The 20,898-nt window shown below is 33.6% G+C and overlaps 1 protein-coding gene across 2 annotated transcripts in view; it reads left to right on the forward strand.

Moving 5' to 3' along the window:
* The window catches only part of LOC124354819 (tyrosine-protein kinase receptor torso), a 100,527-nt gene that overhangs the window by 62,212 nt on the left and 17,417 nt on the right, over nucleotides 1-20,898 (forward strand). The window contains exons 2-11 of one of the 2 annotated variants that reach the window (XM_046805560.1): nucleotides 3,457-3,614; nucleotides 8,324-8,450; nucleotides 12,350-12,454; nucleotides 14,031-14,107; nucleotides 16,050-16,221; nucleotides 16,694-16,872; nucleotides 16,987-17,122; nucleotides 18,670-18,830; nucleotides 19,331-19,532; nucleotides 19,696-19,868. In XM_046805560.1, coding sequence (XP_046661516.1) covers nucleotides 3,457-3,614; nucleotides 8,324-8,450; nucleotides 12,350-12,454; nucleotides 14,031-14,107; nucleotides 16,050-16,221; nucleotides 16,694-16,872; nucleotides 16,987-17,122; nucleotides 18,670-18,830; nucleotides 19,331-19,532; nucleotides 19,696-19,868 — 1,490 coding nt within the window. Of the gene's footprint in view, nucleotides 1-1,004; nucleotides 3,615-8,323; nucleotides 8,451-12,349; nucleotides 12,455-14,030; nucleotides 14,108-16,049; nucleotides 16,222-16,693; nucleotides 16,873-16,986; nucleotides 17,123-18,669; nucleotides 18,831-19,330; nucleotides 19,533-19,695; nucleotides 19,869-20,898 lie in introns of those variants that run through there. The other variant, XM_046805559.1, reaches the window with a different exon arrangement.

A 20,898-nucleotide genomic window follows, 5' to 3' on the forward strand; every position in this document is an offset into this window, starting at 1 on the left:
AAATAAATACGAGAAGCCCTCAGACAGCTTTCTTTCCATTAATCCAGATGTACGTCACAGTTAAGAATATCACCCAACCTCATTTTCTTAAGTCTGTTGAAATCTGCAATGCACATCATGTTCTCCAGTATATAATGCAGGAGGGATGTTTAATTTTTAACGTTTTTTTCTGCTGTTTATATATAAATTTGTCTGATTTCGTATGTGTTTAATTGTGAATTGTTCTCGAATAAATACTGAGCTAAATGGTTTACCTAGCACTAAAGATACCTTATGTCAAAAGCATTGTGTCATCACCAAACTGAAAAAGATTATTCGTGGAGAGGAAATTGATATACACTAAAAACATAATTGCTCCTACTATATCTTGAGGTTATACACCCCGCCGTCCAGCACGACCATTACCCTCACTTTCCACCAAGGACCTGTTCCAGATTGTGTGAGGCAGTATGAAGGACTGAACATTTGTATGAGTTGAGCATATTTAGAGTAGTAGGGGTACTGGGCCTAGCTATAACATTAGATCTTTAATAAATATTGAATATTTATCATTCTGCAAAGTGTAGCAGTTAAACATGTTTTAGTTGTAAATTGCATTCTTGATATTTTAGAATAATTTACAACTCTCTGAATGACAGATGTTGGCCAAGGTCAACCCATCTTGACCAACATTTCATGGTTAGTCGAGTCAAATGCTTGAGAATAATCAAGCAAAACAAGGGTGCTGAAACTGTTTTTATTGTTTGCTTCAAATAAATCACTCAACAAACTGGTGAGGGCCGTGCATGTCCTAAATCCTAACTGCAATTTTGGCAGAATTTCGTCAGTACTGACATTTGAGTAATCATTTGTTTTGTAGCAATCTTCTTGACTATTTTTTTTATCGCTGGTAGTATTGAAATTGGTCTTAATTGCTCAACACAGGTTGGTGCACTAACTTTTGGCAGTGGGCGCACTATGCTCTTTTGCCATTCTTCTTGATAAATACCATTTTGTGATGTTTTATTTACTAGATGAGTAATAGCCCCAGTGCATATGAACAGGTTTAGTTATCTTTATGTACCTTTATTACTGAATGCCTATGACAATTGCATTAAACATGTCATAATGCACTCCAATATTTAATACTTGATAGTTAGAAACGAAGTAGTCAATATTGTATGCGAAATATTAGTAACTCTAGTAAGGGAATCAATAAAGATTCCATCCTCGTATCTTTGTTGATTTTAATTATATTTTGGCACATTCAGAAACCAGCATCCTACTTAAACTAACTCCAATGTCCAACTATTAATTTGAAAAAGGCATCTTAACTCTGTATCCACAGCTGATTATCTAGTTTTAGGACGGTTTTCAGAACAGATCATTTTTAAATAGTGACGGACGATGATGCCATCTCATTCCTTGCTCATTTCTAGAATTGCTGCAGTCTGCAAATTTTTATTCTGTGATATTCGACCAGCAGTGCCTATGTTACAGTTTTCTACTAACTCCCTGTTTTAATAAAGCAATTTACTCAAAAAATACAATAGCGTAGGAGGAGCATTGCTTTCCATACACATCTGCCATTGAAGAAAGATTTTCCTCAGGTGACCTTCACTATTCAAACACTTTAACAGCTCTACTTTTAATATTCCAAAAGTCACACATATAACTCTCCCACAATCAGGTATTAACATGTGTCTGATATAGAACTCTCGGCCCATCACCGCGGGCGTGCCACAGGGATCTGTACTGGGCCCAGTGCTGTACTTGTGGTACACAAATGACATCCCAGTCATTCCCAGGATGTCCCTCGCCCTCTACGCTGACGACGCACTGTTCTACAGTAAGTCGGCCTCCATCCGCCAATCATGTGTCTACATGAGACGACAAATGCAACAACTGGACCCCTGGCTGAGGAAGTGGAAGGTCAGGATCAATACACAGAAGAGCGATGCTATCTACGTCATACTAGATGACCCACCCTAGAAGAAAGAACAACAACAAAAACCAACTGACTCACCACTTCACTACTCAACCAACCAGACTACTCGAAAGCGACAGAAATTTAAAACTACACAATTAAAAACTCACCACGACTTAACGCAACAATAGCTCCACTTGGGGCTAGACGTACACATGACCAGTAGCCATTCTGCTTGTTGCAGAGACGCTACCTCAGAAGGGACAAGAGTCCCAGCCTACCCGCTGCCTGCCTGCCTGCCTACTGAGTCAAGCTACTTTCAGATCAAGAGTCGACTGATATATTAGTGGATTTCCAGGCCACTGTAAACATGTCAGGCTAGGAACTTTAACATAATGAATGTGGCAGACGCACATTATTACTATCCTGCGTGTTCTAAAGTAGGTACATGACTTGTGTTGCAGTGAAGGTGTTAAGGATACAAAATGTCTGGAAAATGTGGACAAAAACTTCTAAAAATATGTAAACTTTATTACCCAGAAAAAAAAACAGCTTCATGTACCATTATTTGTATGCCTCGCATACTTAGCAAGGTGCATGAAATATCCATATTCCTATCTACTATGTAGCAATGTACAATGTGCATTAACAATATATTTTATTTTCCATAATCTTGTACCAGGAACTGCTGAAATCATAGACTGGTAGGCCTCATGGTGTGCTTCCGGGCCCTTGAGGCTTCAGTGCATGGTAGTAGGCCGCCCCATAGAAGAAGAAGGACAGTCAGCTCCAGAAATATGTCTGAATTAGGTTCTAGCTAATAAAATTCTTAATCTTAACACATGCCAGTTAGTATACCAACCATTCATGTAATAAATAATACCAGATTCAAAGCGGTCAAATTTCATTTCCACAGACCTCTATGATATTGGCAAATATGTTGGTATTGAAACGAATTTGAGTTCTATAATAGAATAATTAAATGTAAGAGTGTACATCGATACTGCACCAGTGGTGATGCTGGAATGATGGGAGTTTCATTCAGTTTTAGGGTTGGAAGGAAGTAAATAATGCATTGTTATCACTCCAACATCGTTAGGAATACACGTTATAAATTATTAAAATTACAGATAATCATATTTTTAATAATTAATTAGCATTTACAAATGAAATTAAGTTTCTGAAGTGAAAATTTATGGGTTAGAGAAAAATTTCTAGGCGATACAATCAATTTCTGGTTGGAAAAGTACATTTTAATTTAAAATTCATGGCCTTCTAAGATTAATTTAGAGGCTTAAATGCATGGCAATAGGTTGCCCCATAGAAAAAGATAAATTCCCTGAAGATAGAAAGAGTATAAGAAATTCTTTTGATCACTCCATGAGTAGGACATTTTAAGTAGGAAATTAATCTTGTAATCAGACCTGATGAAGATAAAATGTGAATATTTACAGTGTGCACATTTGGTACAGCTTCGGGGAATGACATGTTTTTGTTTATTATTTATTCAAATATAAATAGCTGTTTTCTTAAAGGATCTTTTGTTACAGGAATCCGACTGGCCAGAGATGAAGGTGGTCCCAAAGTCATTAAACTGATTTGCCATGATACCACAAGGATAGCTGTCAGCTGGTGTGAAAATCCTGTGTTGGTCTATCTTGTTCAATTTACTCTTGCTACAGATTTCTCAAAGTCAACTCTAAACATGGTAATATTATGACGTATCCAAAATAAAATACTATCAAATATAAATTGCACTATTTAAACAATCGTTTGAGTGAAATTAGTATCCACATAAAATATAAATATGTATACAGTGTTGTGTATATATACACAATGTTTATTAAATATCATTGGGCAATTCATAAGAGGAAAAAAGTAAGACAGAATTTCACAATCTTATCTATTTTGGATTAGATACTTGGGAAATATGTATTTGATTGCTAAAATAAATACCTAACAGGAAATTTTTTTACTAAATAACAGATAAATTTGGTTTCAGAAAGACATCTCAACACAGAGAGGGCATTATGAAACTTTACTAATATAGGCAACGACATAATGAATAATAGATGTCATGATCTATTCTGTCTATGATGATCTATGAATAATCTATTCATAGATTATTCAAAAGAATTCAACATGATAGCACATAAAAAAATAATTAATGCCTTCTACAAGATTGGGGTAGTGTCCCTACAAAAATGGTGTTAACAGTTATTTATATAACAAGACATGTGTTGTTACAGTTCCAAACGCAATAAGCGACAACAAATAGGACAACAACAAAGCGAACGTAACATAGGATACCACAAGGAAATCAATATGCTCGTTTTTTTCATAATATACTTAAATGAAATTGCAGAGAAATTAGTCATTTTGCTTATTCTGTGTAATATGTACCTTACACAGGACAGTGACCTATTATGAGGATGAACAGAATAACAGTGGTGTGGTGTAGTGGGGCCGGAGCGGCGCTCCGGCACAGCTTTAAGAAGCGGAGCGTCGCTCCGGCATAGCATCTAGAGCCGGAGCTGTGAACTGGAGCGCCATCCACCTGTAAAAAAGTGGTAGGCAGGTTTGACGAGTCGCTGGATAATAAAAAGGCCAGAACAAACCCGCATCACTTATATGTCCGTTGAGTGGTATCAAGGTAACTGTAGGCGCTGTGCAATAGACAACAATTCTTGTAAACTCGCAACTAGCGCCTTCATAAAAATCAGGATGCTCTCTAACTCTCCCTCGTCCCCCTCCCATGACAGGTGTGCCACACCACCCCGCCCGACCACCTCCTACTAACTGCAGGAAGTGTAGCCTACAGCCTACTTACACAGACAGGTCGAGACTTGTTATTCGCGTTCACGGTGTCCATGTTGTTGTGAGTGCGTGTATTTAAGCTGTTATCGTCGAAAGTCTAAGTCGTAGTGGTTGAGTTCAAACAGCGTACCGTATATACACTGTTTTGTTTGAGTTGAGTCCTCTATAATACATTTGTGAAAGCCTATTACTAATTTTTTAATTATTAGTATGTGAATTTTGTGAAGTGATGGAACCAAAACCTAAACAAAAATATATAACGTCATTGTTTAGTGCCCCTAATATGACTGACTCTAATCCAGTTCCTGGAACATCAAATCCAAAAGCTAAAATTAAAATAAGTAAACCTCGCTGAGCCTGAGCCTAATGAAAAGGAAGTTCGAGCAGATGACCCCCCCCCCCCACAGAACACACTGGCCTGAAATTTGGACAGAAGATATGTGGGAGAGAAAGAAGGCGGCTTTTCCTTATATAGACTCAAAGGAAGGTAAATTAGGCTGTAAAATTTGTTTTGAAGTCGGTAATTTGGGAGCCTACAAAAAAGAACATGTTTCGCTTTATGTGTGGTGTTCGTACAAAGTTTGTTTTTATGGCTCAAATAGAACAAACAAATCAACTCCAAATCTTTGAGGAAAAAGATTATTGAACATAAACAGTCAGAAGCTCACCAAATCGCTCAAACAATTATTGACAAATCAAACAAAACATTCGATGCCACAAGTAATTGATCGAATGAATATCAAGCTCAGCTCGATTCAACAAAGGCTGTGTTTAGATCGGCATATTTTATTGCTCAAAACGACCGTCCGTACAGCGACCATTTCGGATTGCTTGAGCTATATAAAAACTAAATGGGGTAGATATCGGCGTAGGCCTTCATTCAAGGTATAGCGCGGTCGAAATAATAGATCATATTTCAAAAAAGAAATGAAAATGCGCATTTGAATCAAGTAAAGGACATTTCTGGAAAAACTGTCAATAATCATTGATGAATCCACAAGCATTAGTTCTAAATTTGTCCTCATTGTATATTTAAAATGTGAATTTAGCAAGGATAAACCACCAAGTACTTTATTTTTGGACTTAGTCGAGCTTTCCGATCAAAAAGCTGAGACAGTTTTTAACAGTGTTCACCATTTCCTTGAAGGATATGGTTTTAATGGCGAGTACTTAAAACAAAACTTGGTTTCCTTTACAAGCGTCGGGGCGAAACACCATGTTGGGAAAGCACTCAGGTGTAGCAAGGAGATTTTTATCTGTTTACCCTAATATTATTATATGGCACTGTATGAATCACAGACTGGAACTGGCTATTGGGGATGCCATAAGTGAAGTAGCCGGGGTTAACCATTTCCAGTCATTCATGGATAAACTTTATTCATTGTACAGCACATCTCCAAAGAATAAGCGAGAGTTAAAAAGAATGTGCACAGGAGCTGTATATTTAAATGAATAAAATCGGCAGGAATTTTAAGCACAAGGTGGGTAGCAAGCAGTTTTCGTACTGTTTTCCGCCGTTGTGGTTTGGTTATCAAGCCTTAGTCAGCCACTTCTCTAAAGTAATGGATGATCCTGACTCCTGAGAGAACATCGATTGTTAGATGCAAAATATAATGGTTTATTAAAGAAGCTGACTTCCCATAAGTTATTGTTAAACTTAGCATTTATGTATGACATTCTTGCTGAATTGGCTTTGTTGTCTGAAAGTCTGGAAAACAGAAGCACGTCCCTTGTATTTGCAGACAAACTGATTCATAGATCAATCAGATATCTGGAATCTTTGAAAGAAAAACCTGGGACAAGAGTTCTGGAGGCACAAGTCGCCATGAGGGAAGGCTGTTTTGCTTCTTTAAAGTTAAATGAAAACCCTAAAAACCGTATCATTTAATGGTGAGCAGTTGATTTCTAGTGTAATCAGCAACTTAAAGAAGAGAATGCTTTTTTCATATATTTAGGCTCGAAGAAATTGTCAAGAACGAGGTGTTTGTAGAGCAACTAAAAGTAACGCCGAATACTACCTAGATATCCAACTGGGTTTGGCTCAAAATCAACTGAGCTATGAAACGCTTCCAAAATGGAACCATCAATCAGAGCTGTGGCTTACAGGGATTGACTTGGACAACTGGCAGGGGGAAGGTACCTGGTATTGGGGGGACTGCAAGAGTCTTATAATACTGCACCTAAAGTAATACCCTGGACCGGTTTTTGTAGCTTGCGTCGTCTGAGAGACTACATTACTCATTCTAGGGTTTAAGGAACTCATTGACAGTAAGTCATGTCTCAGCCCTTACCGTTTTTAAAACTCCAAGGTCCCCCGCTCCGCAGATGGAAGCCTAACCCCTATGTCATGACATGGCTAAGAAGACATCGTTCAGCAGCCGGACACCCAAACAAGAATAGCAGAACCTCCAAAGAAAGGAAATGGGAATGGAAAAGGAGAGGATTTTTGGGACATATCTTTAGAGGTTATCGCAACAATATTCATGTTTGTGTTACCGTTGAAAATATGTAAAAATATTACTTTTACAATATTTAATAGTTTTTACAATGCATTTTTACGGTATTCTTTTTCAGGCTACAATAATGTATTAGCACGACAGCACAGTAATTTTTCAAAGTATGTCTAAAATCATAGCTTATCTGTTTGTCATTACAAATTGTGTTAGCCTAGTTTACAAAATAAACTGTCCTTTATTAATAATCAATAAGATTTTTATTGTTATACCCAGTAACTGCCGCTCCTATGGTATAAGTATAATATATTTATATTACAGTTTTCACCATGAAAACAACTACTGTTATAAAGTGTATTTAATAATGAACCAGAATATATAACATTTATTACAATCGCTCTAGTTTTAAGTGAGTAAAACGACAGTTTAAGTGGAAGTCTGCAAATGTAACGCCGCCGTCGGAACGCCAAAGCTGGCAAAACACGTGCCCGACCTCTGCGAGGGGAGGCGGAGGAATCTGCGCGGTAGCACACCTATTATACTTACATCATGGTCGCTCTGGCACAGCTAAATTCGGCACTACACCACTGCAGAATAAGGCTATAATAGAACTGGTCTCTTTGAAATACAAAGTAGAACTCTTTCAGTCACAAACCAAATGAAATCACAAGAACTCATCTTTTGCCAGAGGCAAGAAGTAAGTATTATTTCTCAGACTCAGTCAAGGGGAGCACAGAAATCACTCTATTCTCGACCCAATAAAAATAGGAGAGATTGTTTTATATCTCAAAATTATAATAAAACTATATTGGAATAAACATTTCATAAGTAAAACAGTCATATTTCATAATCACCAATAAAAAACCTGAAAGTTTCACTGTCAGAATAAATACCTAATTACCTTTACTTTATAAAATAAAAACATACTAATTGTGTAATCAAAAAAGTATAATCTATAGCTAAAAACTATTCTTTTTCATGCTGCTATTATATTAGATTCACAATAAGAAAATTGAACTAACAGTTGAATTTTTATACTTCTACATGTAGTTATTTAGACATAAATAGTGGATTTAATTCATAATGTAAAATTACATTTTAAGTATTAGCATATAAATTTATAAAATATAGTTTTTATATTTTACAGACAAGAAACTGTTCTATGGTGATGAGTGATCTGCAGCCCAATTCTACCTATAGAGTTGAATTGAGGGGAATTGGGAAATATGGCCAAATTGGAGATACACTATCCAGTGAGTTCAGCACCATTTCACGTAAGTGTACACCTTACACACAGCTTACACAGGATACAATTTAATATCAGGACTAGCAAGAAAATGTTGTTTTAGATACTGGACCCACAATAACCAATTGTGGACTGTTAGTTTTTCAATAACTTATATAGTATGGTTTTAAATTCATCAATCATGACAAACTAAAATCTAAAAATTGTTATTCTTTGTTATGTTGAGTATATAGTAATGATTGTATTGGCAGTAATAAATAGTTTTATTCCATAATAAATAGCAAAAACTTGTATATGAACAATAAATTTCAACATTTTAATTAATTTTGTATTTAAACTTTTAGGACCAATAAGGCTGAACCTGGAGTATAACGTTTCCCTAACTTACACAGGTTTATGAAAGGTATACTTACAACACTTTTTTATATGTGTAGAAGTTTGGTTTTAGGGTTAATTGAATATTTGTCTTTATAGATAAAAAAGGCAAATTATAATAAACATTTATTCAGACAAAATTACTCTTGATGATAATTAGGAGTATAACAATATTCTATATTTTCACTTATTTTAACAACAGAATTTCTTGTAAGGAGACCTTGCTCTGCTTCAAATAACACATCATTAATTGCTTTCTCAGCAAATAATTTTTGTTGTGGATCAAGATTTTTCAATTTATATGCTCACACTTTTGCAATATCAAAGTAAATATTTTTATTGGATTCTGATTGACACAAACATGAACAAGGTAGAGTAAGGTGGTCATTCTGTTTAGAAAGTAGTTCTTGATTCCTTTTCTTCTTAGGTGAAGGTTGATATGAAGAGTTATTTGTAAAAAGGTGATGCACTAGTTGGTGACGATATGACTGATGATGCTGTTTATGATCGTTCTTGATGAGATATAAAACTATCCTCGTCAGTACCATCAATAGATACGTTGATGGATGTGTCTATGTGATGTACTTCCTAGAAAAACAAAACATTCTTAATTTCATGCTGTATATTAAGAATATTGTTATCGACTGTTAGAGTGCCTCTTGAGGGGAATGGAAGAATAATTTAGAAAAACAATGCTTCCATTTTACAATGCCAGAATAATATTACCGTAATAAAATAAAACATAAAATGGCATTTTTTAAAAGAGAATGCACACACAAAGTAAGTGAAGTGCCTACATTTTCCCCTAAATTGAACGTCTGTTGATGCTGATGTTCTTTTATTCAGCAACAGGACAATTCTACAATATAATCTGGCAATGGACACACATATCCACCTCCCACATCCACGTGGAAATGTGTTTTAATGTAATGATACAAATTATTATTACTACAGATATCCCGACCACAGAGGACTGTCTATTTTTACCAATGGAAATTTTGAATTTAGTTCCTGATATACATATATCTCTTATTTGCTCATTAAAAAAGTCTCTTTAATAAGAAAAATATAATAAAGAAAGTGGTTTGTGTTAAGAAGAATAAGTTATTAAAAACTTTCAAATATACAATAAAACCACTTTTATTATGATACAAAATAAATATTAAGCAGTCATTAAAATACGGATAAAAATGACACCATTATAGAGACATAATTCAAATGTTAGTTTATGTGATGTTTTTATTATGTCGTATAAAAAGGTATACAGTGAAAGATTTGTTTTACATTTTCTATAAATACAAACATAACATTTTTATTTTGCCAATTATTTTATCGGATGCACTGTACAGGTAGTTTAGTAGAATTCATATAAATCTGCCTATTTGCAATTACTCTTATGACAGAATTTTGAATAGATTCTTTGCATTTTTGTCAATTATTACCCCATAACTTCCACAAATCAAAAATTTATATGGATAAGCCATATACGTATATGAGCTTATGGAATGTAATATGGGGTTATGAATACAATATCTGCTATTATACCTATATATTAATTGATTCTTAATAAATTTGGCACAAAGGCAGTACTTCCAAATACTGTGGTCTATGTTAGACAGTTTCAACCATTGAAAAGTTTCAAGATTGCTGGCGTTTACACTTGTGAAATTTTTATACAGTATAGACTATTTTAAAAATAGACAAAAAATTAAAAGTTTTTAGGAATGTTTAACTAATTCAAACAACTTTTATACTTATACATTTTTAAATATCCTTAAAGATTTGAAAATAGTGGCCATACAAATTTCAACAAGGAATGTTTATACCTCAAGTTATTGGGGATCAAAGAGCTAAAATACAGCTTTGGTAATTGATTAGTGTATCAACCTCAATTTTGTTACTATTGTGCTATATTACAAAGGGGATATTTAAAATTAGATTTAAAATTAATACAGGTGTTAAAAGAGGAAATAAACCATAAAAATAATAATTTTTAAAATTTCAAATGAAGCTAATATTCTCCGTCCCTGTCTAATATTTGTTATTATGTAGCATGATAGTAAGTATGGATTAGAGATTTCAAATAGTTAAATTTAACCTTTATGAGCACTTACATGATCTGAGCTGGAATTTAGCTATTATCTAGAGATTGTAGAGAGGTTTTTCTTTTCCCGCCAGGTGTTCAATAATGTTTATTAACATGTTGTAAGATTTCATAAATAGCTACTATACACAGTTTTGAAAAGTAATAATATATTAGCAAGATACAAGGTAAGGTCCATAAATTTCCGGCTTGCCCTACTTGGAGCTGGTTGGGACCAGTTTCGCTAACCACAATCATGCCTGTACACTCCATATTACTTGTCTTCAGTATTATTTGTCTGTCTCTGACATTGAAGGAAATAGTGCTGTCTCAATGTTCAAGATTGTATACCATGCAGTAATTAAATTCTTCTGTAATAGAGCCTTATTCCTACACAAATTAAAGAGTGCTTGGATGGAGTCTACGGGCAGTCCTCTCCCTCATATTCTACAATAAAAGAATGGGCAAAATGTTCAGGTTAGGGAGAGAAAGACTGGATGATGACCCACATTCTGGTTGCCTTGTGGAAGCATTCACACCTTTAATAATCCAACTCGTGGAAGCTAATATATGATCTGACTGCCATTTGAAGACCAAAGAAATAATTGCAAGGTTGGGGTTTACAAAAGCAAGTGTTTTGAGGAACAAAAAAAAACATTTATGGGTGAGTGCAAGACGGGGGCCAAAAAGGTCTTCATGTGTCTCCTGTATTATAACCCTTTAAATAAAAGGGAGTCCAAGTAATGGAGAAGATAAAGAGAAGCACATCGCTAAAGGCAAAAGTCACAGGGAACAAAAAAAATTATGGCAACAATTTTTTGGGTACATAACTACACTAGGAGGAAGGTAAACTGGAACTAAACTATACATTCACAATTTTTGAGATTATAGACGGATACTGCTGTTTGATTTCAAAGAAAGGAACACCACAGTGAATGTAGTGTACTATGCAGCCCTACTTCAATGTTTGCACAATGCGATCACAGAGAAAAGGCAAGGAAATTTGATTAGAGGTGTCTAGCTTCTTCACGGCAATGTCCCTACAGCATTGGATGCGAAGGTTTGGTGAGAGACTGTTATAAATTACAACCCAGATCTGGCTGCCAGTGACTTTTACCTACTTTTTAAGTTGAAATCTGACCTTCATTGAGGCTGTCTCAACCTGTACCTGGCTTGTCAAATACGGGATTGTGTAGCGATAAGTGATATTGCACCACCATTGTTGTATTTCCTGATAATAATGTGTTCAAAGTAGCAGTATATTGGCATTATTTATTTGTTTCATCGTGCTTGTGTTTATGTGCTCAGATTACTGTATCTATAGGGCTACTGAATAAGGGATGGCATAGAAGATTTCAAACCTGAATATTTTAGTTTATGATAATATGAGTATTTAAGAACAACATATGTTATGAGCATTGTTACTTTTTACATCATACTAGTATGTAATTACTCGTCTGCATATTTAGGAGAACTGCAACCTGCAATGGTGGATAGTGTTACAGTGAGGCGTATATGGACAGAAGACCAGGAGCTGTCAGCATTTGCTAGTCTCAACTGGTCTCTGTCTCCAGGTAAAGTCACAGACTTGCATGTCTTATATTAAAGACTTTACTGCTGATAAGTGGCCTGATAACTTCTTTGATTTCTGGAGACGAATCGGATCTCAGTAGTTGTTGTGGAAATCAGGACTCGGCTTTAACTGTCAGGTAATATATTTCTGATTCAAAGTTTACATTAACTAATGGCCCTTTCTAATAATTAATTGAATACAAAAACAATATACTACTCATGAAACCTTCACCGAGTCTACACACAGTTAATATACAACTTAACTTTAGACAATCTTAAAGCAATACATAAATTTCAATACATTACATGCCTATTTCTAAAGAACAGAAAGTAAGATTTTGTATCATACTTATACGAGACTGAAGAAATTTTAGTATGACGTGTTTTCGAAAGTATACAGCACTACACCAAATTTTACACCACGGATAATAAATACTGAACTATAGCTTAGAAGAATTTTCTATTGTTACGTGTTACAAAAATAGAACACTACGTTTCAAGGATTGGAATATATCCTCATCAGATAAACAAATCTCATGGGAGCTGTCCCTTAACTGCATAATGCTAAAATCAGACTTTTCAGACCCCGTTAACACTAACCCCCTACAATAACGTAACGGAGCCACAATCGCCCCACCCCCAATAATATATTATTACAAATATCGTAATATAATAAAAACTATTCAAACTCCAAAGTAAAGCGATTTATTAATATAAAATTAGCATTCCAAAACTCTAGAGCTACATTTTAAACGGTTTGCTGTCAACGATTGAAACACTTTTCCTCTGCCTACTTTTTTAGACATTTTAACTAAAATCTAAATGCAATCATAGCGTAGGAAGATATTCACTACACCATCTCTCAGTATGGCACTCACTGTAATATCGCAGCAACTGTAATGATTCGGCGGCTATATGCCTGGCACGTCAGTGTCTCCTAACACAATGGACCGCTGAGCCATTCTTTTTTACCAACTTGAATATTTGAATTTATGATAGAGGCAATGTTTACCCACAAGTTTCACAAAGTTTTATCTTTATCAAAGCATTCACACTTTTTTCTGTTTGCTTTTTATGGAGGGGGTTTAATACTAATTTAAAAATCTTTAGGGGAACCAGACAAAATCTGTTAATTTATTCCAGACATTAATTATTGTTGCGGTTTAATAGTTACGAACGCTGAGGCAACCCCCACCCTCACCATCACCCGTAACTGTCCCACCCTCCTGGGGCGTTACGTAATTTAAGGATGGCCCCTTAACGCAACAAGGGATGGTGAAGAGGATAGATTCCAATCCTCGAAACGCAGTGTTGAGTTTTCATTATCTATAACGATGGAAAATGTCCGAAATCCTGTCTGAAATTCCGCTCGTTACATACATTACCGATATAAATATAATTATACAATATTAACAAATCTACAACGTCCGATTAACTGTTGGGCATATATTCCAGTTTCATACCTTCCTGTTCAGTTAAGATGAAAATCCATTCATATTTCATGTTTTATTGTATAGGATCTCTCAAGTACTTTAGACTAACTGCAGAGTAATGTTTCACCTGTTGTGTGTTTTTTAGATTTGCCATGTCAGTATGAGTTGGTGTTGTGGAAAAATCAATTTGGGTCATATCCTGTCAGATCCAAAGTCGAGTTTGTAAGTAATGTCATTGTACAATTTTTGGGAATCGTGAGGGATGCTTCATAAGAATAAGATATTAATGAATATTAATAAATCCGACAGTTGAGGAACTTTTATTCGGAACCTGAGTAGTTAAGTTTTTTATTTTGGTTGAAGTACATAATATAAAATGTGCTACACAAGAGTAGAAAGCTTATCAAACTCCTCATAACATTAAATAAATAATAAGTGAAATATTATTTTTTATATCAACAAGTTCATAACAGTTAAAATTTTACTGTCTGAGCATTTAAAGGAAGCCTCTGCTGCTAGTTGCTAATAAACAAAATCTAATTTCTGTATGTCTGTACGCACGACAGCCTGTCGAACGAGTAGACAGTTAGAGGGTTGAAATTTGGTGTGAACCTGTACTAGCCTACCTCTACATCGCTATTCGAAAGGGGAAACATCGGCTCCCTGGGAGTCTTAATGTCTGATTGTCAAACTCTGTACAAAGTTAGTATACAGACTGTTTCAAGAACGTTGATCATATGAAATTCTCCAGTAACTTATCATACTTATGAAGGATTGGTTGTTTTGTTCAAACCTAGAATATTTTAGCTTAACTTTCAATGTCGTTTTTATAACAAGCTAAATGCCAAAGGGCTGTTTTCCATTTAAGTTTACTGGGATAAATCAAAATAGGATGGATAATAAAAATGGATGTATCTCGTGCATAGTAGTTCAAATTTAAAACTCACTTTATTGTCTGTTAAGTAAAACATTTTATTGATTCTAATCGATTTTGTGAAGATCTAGAGTTTAGAAGTTTGTAGCATAGCTAAGAACAGGATAACCATACTATAATATGCAGTTTCCTACTTTATATTGTAAACACTCATATATATATATATATATGTACTATAATAAAATAAAATAATATAATATACTATAAATAAACTATAATAAAATATATACTTATACAAATGTTTTTACATTTCTAGGATTGTACATTTTACATTTTTAAGATATTACCCTTAAAACTGAGGTAATATCTTCTACCACTTTAAAATCAATTGATGTTTAAAAATAAAATAATGCAGTTTTTGAATTTTATGGTGTTGTAGATACATGTACTATTTGAGTCTTTGGACGAATTGTCTACATAAGGTGTAAAAGAAAATGTTTATAGCAAAATATAGGTTTATACACTCAAAACATATTCATATATTTTAAATTAGTCATTATGATGTTTAACTGGCTGAGTGTTTAGCGCAATGTCCCTCACCAGTCAACGATGAAAGCAGATTTCTGATTTTGTGTGTGTTTGTCTATATATAGTATGCCCTTCAAATTAATTAATTTTTAGGGTTGAAATGTAGTTTGAAACTCTGCCTATAATATCTCTCTATCAAAACTGAAAATGGTAAATATCGTTTCGTTGGGAGACGCTCTTCAAGCCATAGTTTGTTGTCTTCTGTAGGGTGAATGCTAAGTCTTCCATACTGATCTCCGTCTGGAGTGCAGTCTGGTAAATAATGATGTTGATTAATATAGTAAATTTTAAAAACATCTTGGATATGAAAGTGATTTTGAAGCGTCATCTACAAATTTGCCATAGACTGGGTTTTGATTAAGAAATAAAAGGATTGCGCTGACAAATAAAAGAACATTTAAATTTTCACAAGAATGGAAACGTAAATTAAAATTATTTGAATGCACTCTTGAACAATATACCTTTGACCATAACAACTGCGCTATTAGTATTACAAGGTACAGTTCCTGTTCATACTTTTTTTATCCTTAACACTGACCTGTTGGGTTTTATAATTAGGGCTTTACTGTTCACCTTTAGCATTAGAATATATTTGTACAGTTGAAAAAAAAAAAACTACTTATTGCATTGATCTGTGTATTCAGACTGATAACAGTGCTAGTCAGAGTGAATTGTATTTATTGTTTTGTTTTTATTTTGCAGCCCGAGCAAGAAAAATTAGATGAAACTGTGCTAAGGGATCTTGAATTTGAAACAAACTACAATGTTAGAGTGGTTGCCTCTGTAAGCTCAGAGCAAGAAAGTAGCTCGAAGTGGAAATTCTTTAAAATACCCTCATGTCATAAATTCTATCCCGGCAATCTTAGCATGTGCAGTAAGTGTATTTTGATTACATGTGTAATTTCCCAACAACTCAAATAAAAATATAGGTTTTACTGTTTTTAATTTGGTTATAGTGAAGGACATAATGCCAAAACCTTTTTTACCTACTAAGCTTTCAAACTTATCTTCTGTATTGGTGTGCTGAAAGTCCCGTCAATGAATTTAATTGTAATACAACAAAAGTTATCTAAAATTTTGTGAAGTCAAATCCATGGTTTATCCAGTTTTTTTTTTTTATCTTCCTCATTTTACTATGGGTTCATGAAGTAATAATAATTTTCCTAGATTAGATACTTTTACTTTACAAATTACATAAAAAACAAACGAGTGATAAATATGGAACTAAAAAAATAGTCTAATACCTGTGAGGACTGATGAACCTATTCTCCCAGTTTTCAAACGCTTCAGATTTTTATAAAATTGGTATGGTTTGTGATTGATTCATCTCTGTTCCTACGTTTCAGGGCCATCGCAACCAAATGCCCCAATTTTAACGGAACATCTGAGGGCTTCAGGTGACTGTGAGCTACAGTTGAAGTGGAACCCACCAGTTGATCTCCTTGAATTGTACAACATTACCGTTTCTCAGTATGGTCTCTTAGGAAAGGGAGATCGCCAAATATTCACTATCATTATTCCTGGGGTAAGTCATATTATATCATCATCACGCAGGAAATAATTTATAACTTTTGTTTATTACTGATTCGATTGACAAACAACACAAAAATGAAAAATTATGTTCATTTATATATTATAGAACCATACGGAGGTGTCTGTACCAAGTTTGAAGCCTGATACTGACGTCTTGTTGGAAATTATATCTGTGTCACCTGGAGGCTTAAGTGAGAAGGTTCGCATTTACAGGCAAAATGTCTGTAGCCAACAATATTTTTGTAAGTATTAATTTTTACTTGTACAAGTAAAGCATGTAATAAGTCTGTTGTTAGTTCTCATTACCAAGACCTAAAAATTATATTTTTATATATTAATGCATTTACAGTATACCGAGTATTACTTTCAGTAAGAGTCACTTCCATAGTAATGAACTGTCACTGTCAATTTCATGGATAAACATAATATATAAGAAAGTGTAAAATACAATTATTAAGTTTTAAAAAATGTATGGTTTTAAACTACTAATTACACATTGTTCCACTATATTTTAGATTAATGTTGTAATTACTATGGAGTATTTATCATAAAGAATATAAACAAATGAGAAAAACTTGGTTGAGCATGGGGGACCACTAATTTCACTAGTTCAAAGATTATCTCAGACATAACATTAATAAACGCAGTGGATGCATTTTTTAATGTTCCTTGTAAAACATCTCTCATAATTCTATGACAACCAAATCATTTGTATATTTATGGTCATTTGGAGTTTGTAATGACTCATTTCATACACCCATCTCACATTCACTTCAGTATTTAATTTAATTTAGAAATTTATTAGTAATAATAATTAAATAATTAAGGAATAATTAATTGTAAATTGTCTCAAATTTTAATACAAACAATAATAAATACAAAATTAAATATATCAAAATTAATCATAATTCACCTTATTACATATAAAACTCAAAAGTTATAAAGTAAAATAAAGTCAGTGTACAGTGTGCAGGGATGATTGTTGAGTGAAGAGAGCAGAGGTTTAAAAGTTTTAGGAGAGAGGGATATAGAAGAAGTGAAGCAAGATTATTATTTTAAATAAAGAAACTGGTTACATTTATTCAGCAGTATTTGGTTCAAAAGAAAGGTTAATTTATTAAATTCATATTATCACTGAAGTACAGAGAAGCAGAAGACAGACATTGGGTGAGAAAGTTACTTTAAAATTTAACAGTGATCCATTGGAAGAACATAAAACCCAGGAACATTCGATTTGGCCAACAATTCAAAATTAATATAATTAAAATTTAACAAAATTATTTTTCAAATTACAATATCTTTTATTAAAAACAATACCTAATACTTCTATTTCATTAAGCCAACACGACCACCCTGTCCTAAAATTTAAGAACTGTATTTAAAAACATCACCATTATTGTATCCTCCATCTTGTTTCAAAATTCAAACCTGTATGTCAATTTATCATCATTAAAGTTCACATTTGTATCATACTGAGTTATTTATTATTTCTAGCTATAATCATCAGAATACAAATTAAGTTTAACCATTTATTTAAAGTTTATAGTAGTAGTATATTACAAGCTAAACCGCAAGATGGTCACCATTGCAGCTGATTAGGCTGGAAAATATTGTGATTAATTAATTAGATATGGTAGTAATGAATACTGGTTAATAAATTGTTACATCATGATGACATTTCTTTATAACATAAAAACCTCAGTATTTCTATGAAACATCTTTTATTAATACGATATTTTAAACAAACTTTATGTAAAGAACTATAACTGTTAATATTAATCTGTTTCAGCCTTCTTATATGGAAGTTCTCTGAGAAATATTACAGCAAGATTTGCAGCTGGATTGACATTGTTCTCTTTTTTGGTGATTTCCATTGCATCACTGCTATTATTGTATTTTAAACAAAAGAGAAAGAAGAAGCAACTCACCAAAGGCTATTATTTTAAGCAGGTAATTTATTTGAATGATATTCATAATGAGATGAATAATTATGTCAAATTAAGTATTTTCATAAAGTAATATCAATAAATAAGTGTTATGTTGTAAAAATTAAAACAATTTATTTTGTTCTCTACTTATTTATCTATTTATAAACACAGTTCAAAATATTTTTTATGACAAGAGATACTGCAAACACTAGGGTTATAAAATAAACTGGTTTAAACTACTATTGTTTTTTTATTTTTTACAAATTCATAAGATAAATTTATAGTTACAAGATCATATCAAACCTGATATAACATTTATATATTGTTTTCTAACCTTTAAAGATTGCAAAACAATTGGACATTCATTTTAAAGTGTTTTGGTTTAAATACATGTATAACAAAACGTATTCGTTAATTATAATTCTGCTTTATTTCCTACATTGTATAATCATCAATAAAGCCATTATTTTTTGGAACGTTAATGTCATTAAAAATTATTATTTAAATTTTGCTTTTTTACAGCAAATTATGAAAAATAGGCCTTTAAAAAACAATAATGACAACACACGCCATGCTGTTTCTGAAATGGACGAATACGAAATCACAGACGATGCTTTGTTGATTTGTAATGTCATTGGGGAAGGAGCTTTTGGAGTCGTACATAAAGGGGTTTTGACAAAATATGGAGGAACTCCTGAGCCTGTTGCTGTGAAAATGCTAAGAGGTAAATGAGTGTCCATATATACTACAAATAGAATAAATTAAATATTAAAAATAGATTTGAAACAAGACTGTTATTTTGCCAACAGACTTTGTTCACCAAAATAGATGAATGTACACGTTGTGTATTGATTTTAGCAGTTGCAAATGGTTTTACTTTCCAACAGAAAATGCCACAGCCGAGGAGACCAGACAGTTTCAGAAAGAGATAGCTCTGATGAAAACAGTAGGAAGACACAGGAATATTGTGTCACTGATCGGATGCTGCACACAGTCATGTCGTCTACAGCTCGTTGTAGAGTTCTGCGCCCTTGGAGATCTCCAGAGCTATCTAAGACAGGTAATTGTTTAGTGTTTGTTTTAGAGCAAGTAGGATTTGACAAGGCATCAGAGTTGTTCGCATATTTCCCCTTATTAATTTTTAAATAGTTAGTAACTACTTTTCTATTATGTAGTGTGTGTGTGTGTGTGTGTGTGTGTGTGTGTGTGTGCGCGTGAACGCAGGTCGTGTGACTTAGATTTTGGTAAATCAACAACGCAGTCCAACTGCGGACACTCCGCTTATATCACAGACAAAAGAAAGAAATATACTGGAACTGGGCATTGGCCTTGATTATGGATCCTTCTGAGGGATCCATAATCGAGGACATTGAAGCCCAGGGGTGGCAAGTGAAGCCAGGTTAGAGCGGTCTTATGTGGGAAGGAAATGCATGAGTGAACCTTACTACCGAAAGTCCAGCCTCAATATTTCACTAATTTAAATATTGAAAGTGATTACTGTATACCAGTATTATGTACATTTCAACAATGTTTATGTTCATTATAGTTCATTTGAAAAATAATAATCTGATCATTTTTAATGTAGTTTCATGTCTTTTTAACTTTTTCCTTCATGTTATCAACACTTTTAAAATACATTAACTTCTTTCTTTTGATTGCCTACCCACGTACACCATTTAAGGACATCACTTTAATATTACTTCAGCTTCAACATATTTGTTATATTACCGTACATACACATTGCATTTAAATAATTCATCACTACACTAGTTTTCAAATTATCATTTACAGATTTTATCTTTTAACTTTAATTGACAAATGGAAGTAAGCAAACAATTAATTGCAAAAATATGTAATGCTTTAGTTTATAATGGTATAATTTCAATTGACCTACAATTTTGAGTTGGTTCGCGTCGCAGCTTGGCGGTGGTAGACAATTTGCGTGGTCCACTTCCAACCTCATTACACAGTTTGGGAAGAAGAAAAATTATGATACAAGTCTCTTTCAACAACTTTTCCAAGACACAATAATTGGAGTAGAGCCTCAGGATTAAGACTATCCAAATTGTTTATCTCTCCTTACGCTAAAG

This window comes from Homalodisca vitripennis, chromosome 2, assembly GCF_021130785.1.
Source record: "Homalodisca vitripennis isolate AUS2020 chromosome 2, UT_GWSS_2.1, whole genome shotgun sequence".
Lineage (NCBI taxonomy): Eukaryota > Metazoa > Arthropoda > Insecta > Hemiptera > Cicadellidae > Homalodisca > Homalodisca vitripennis.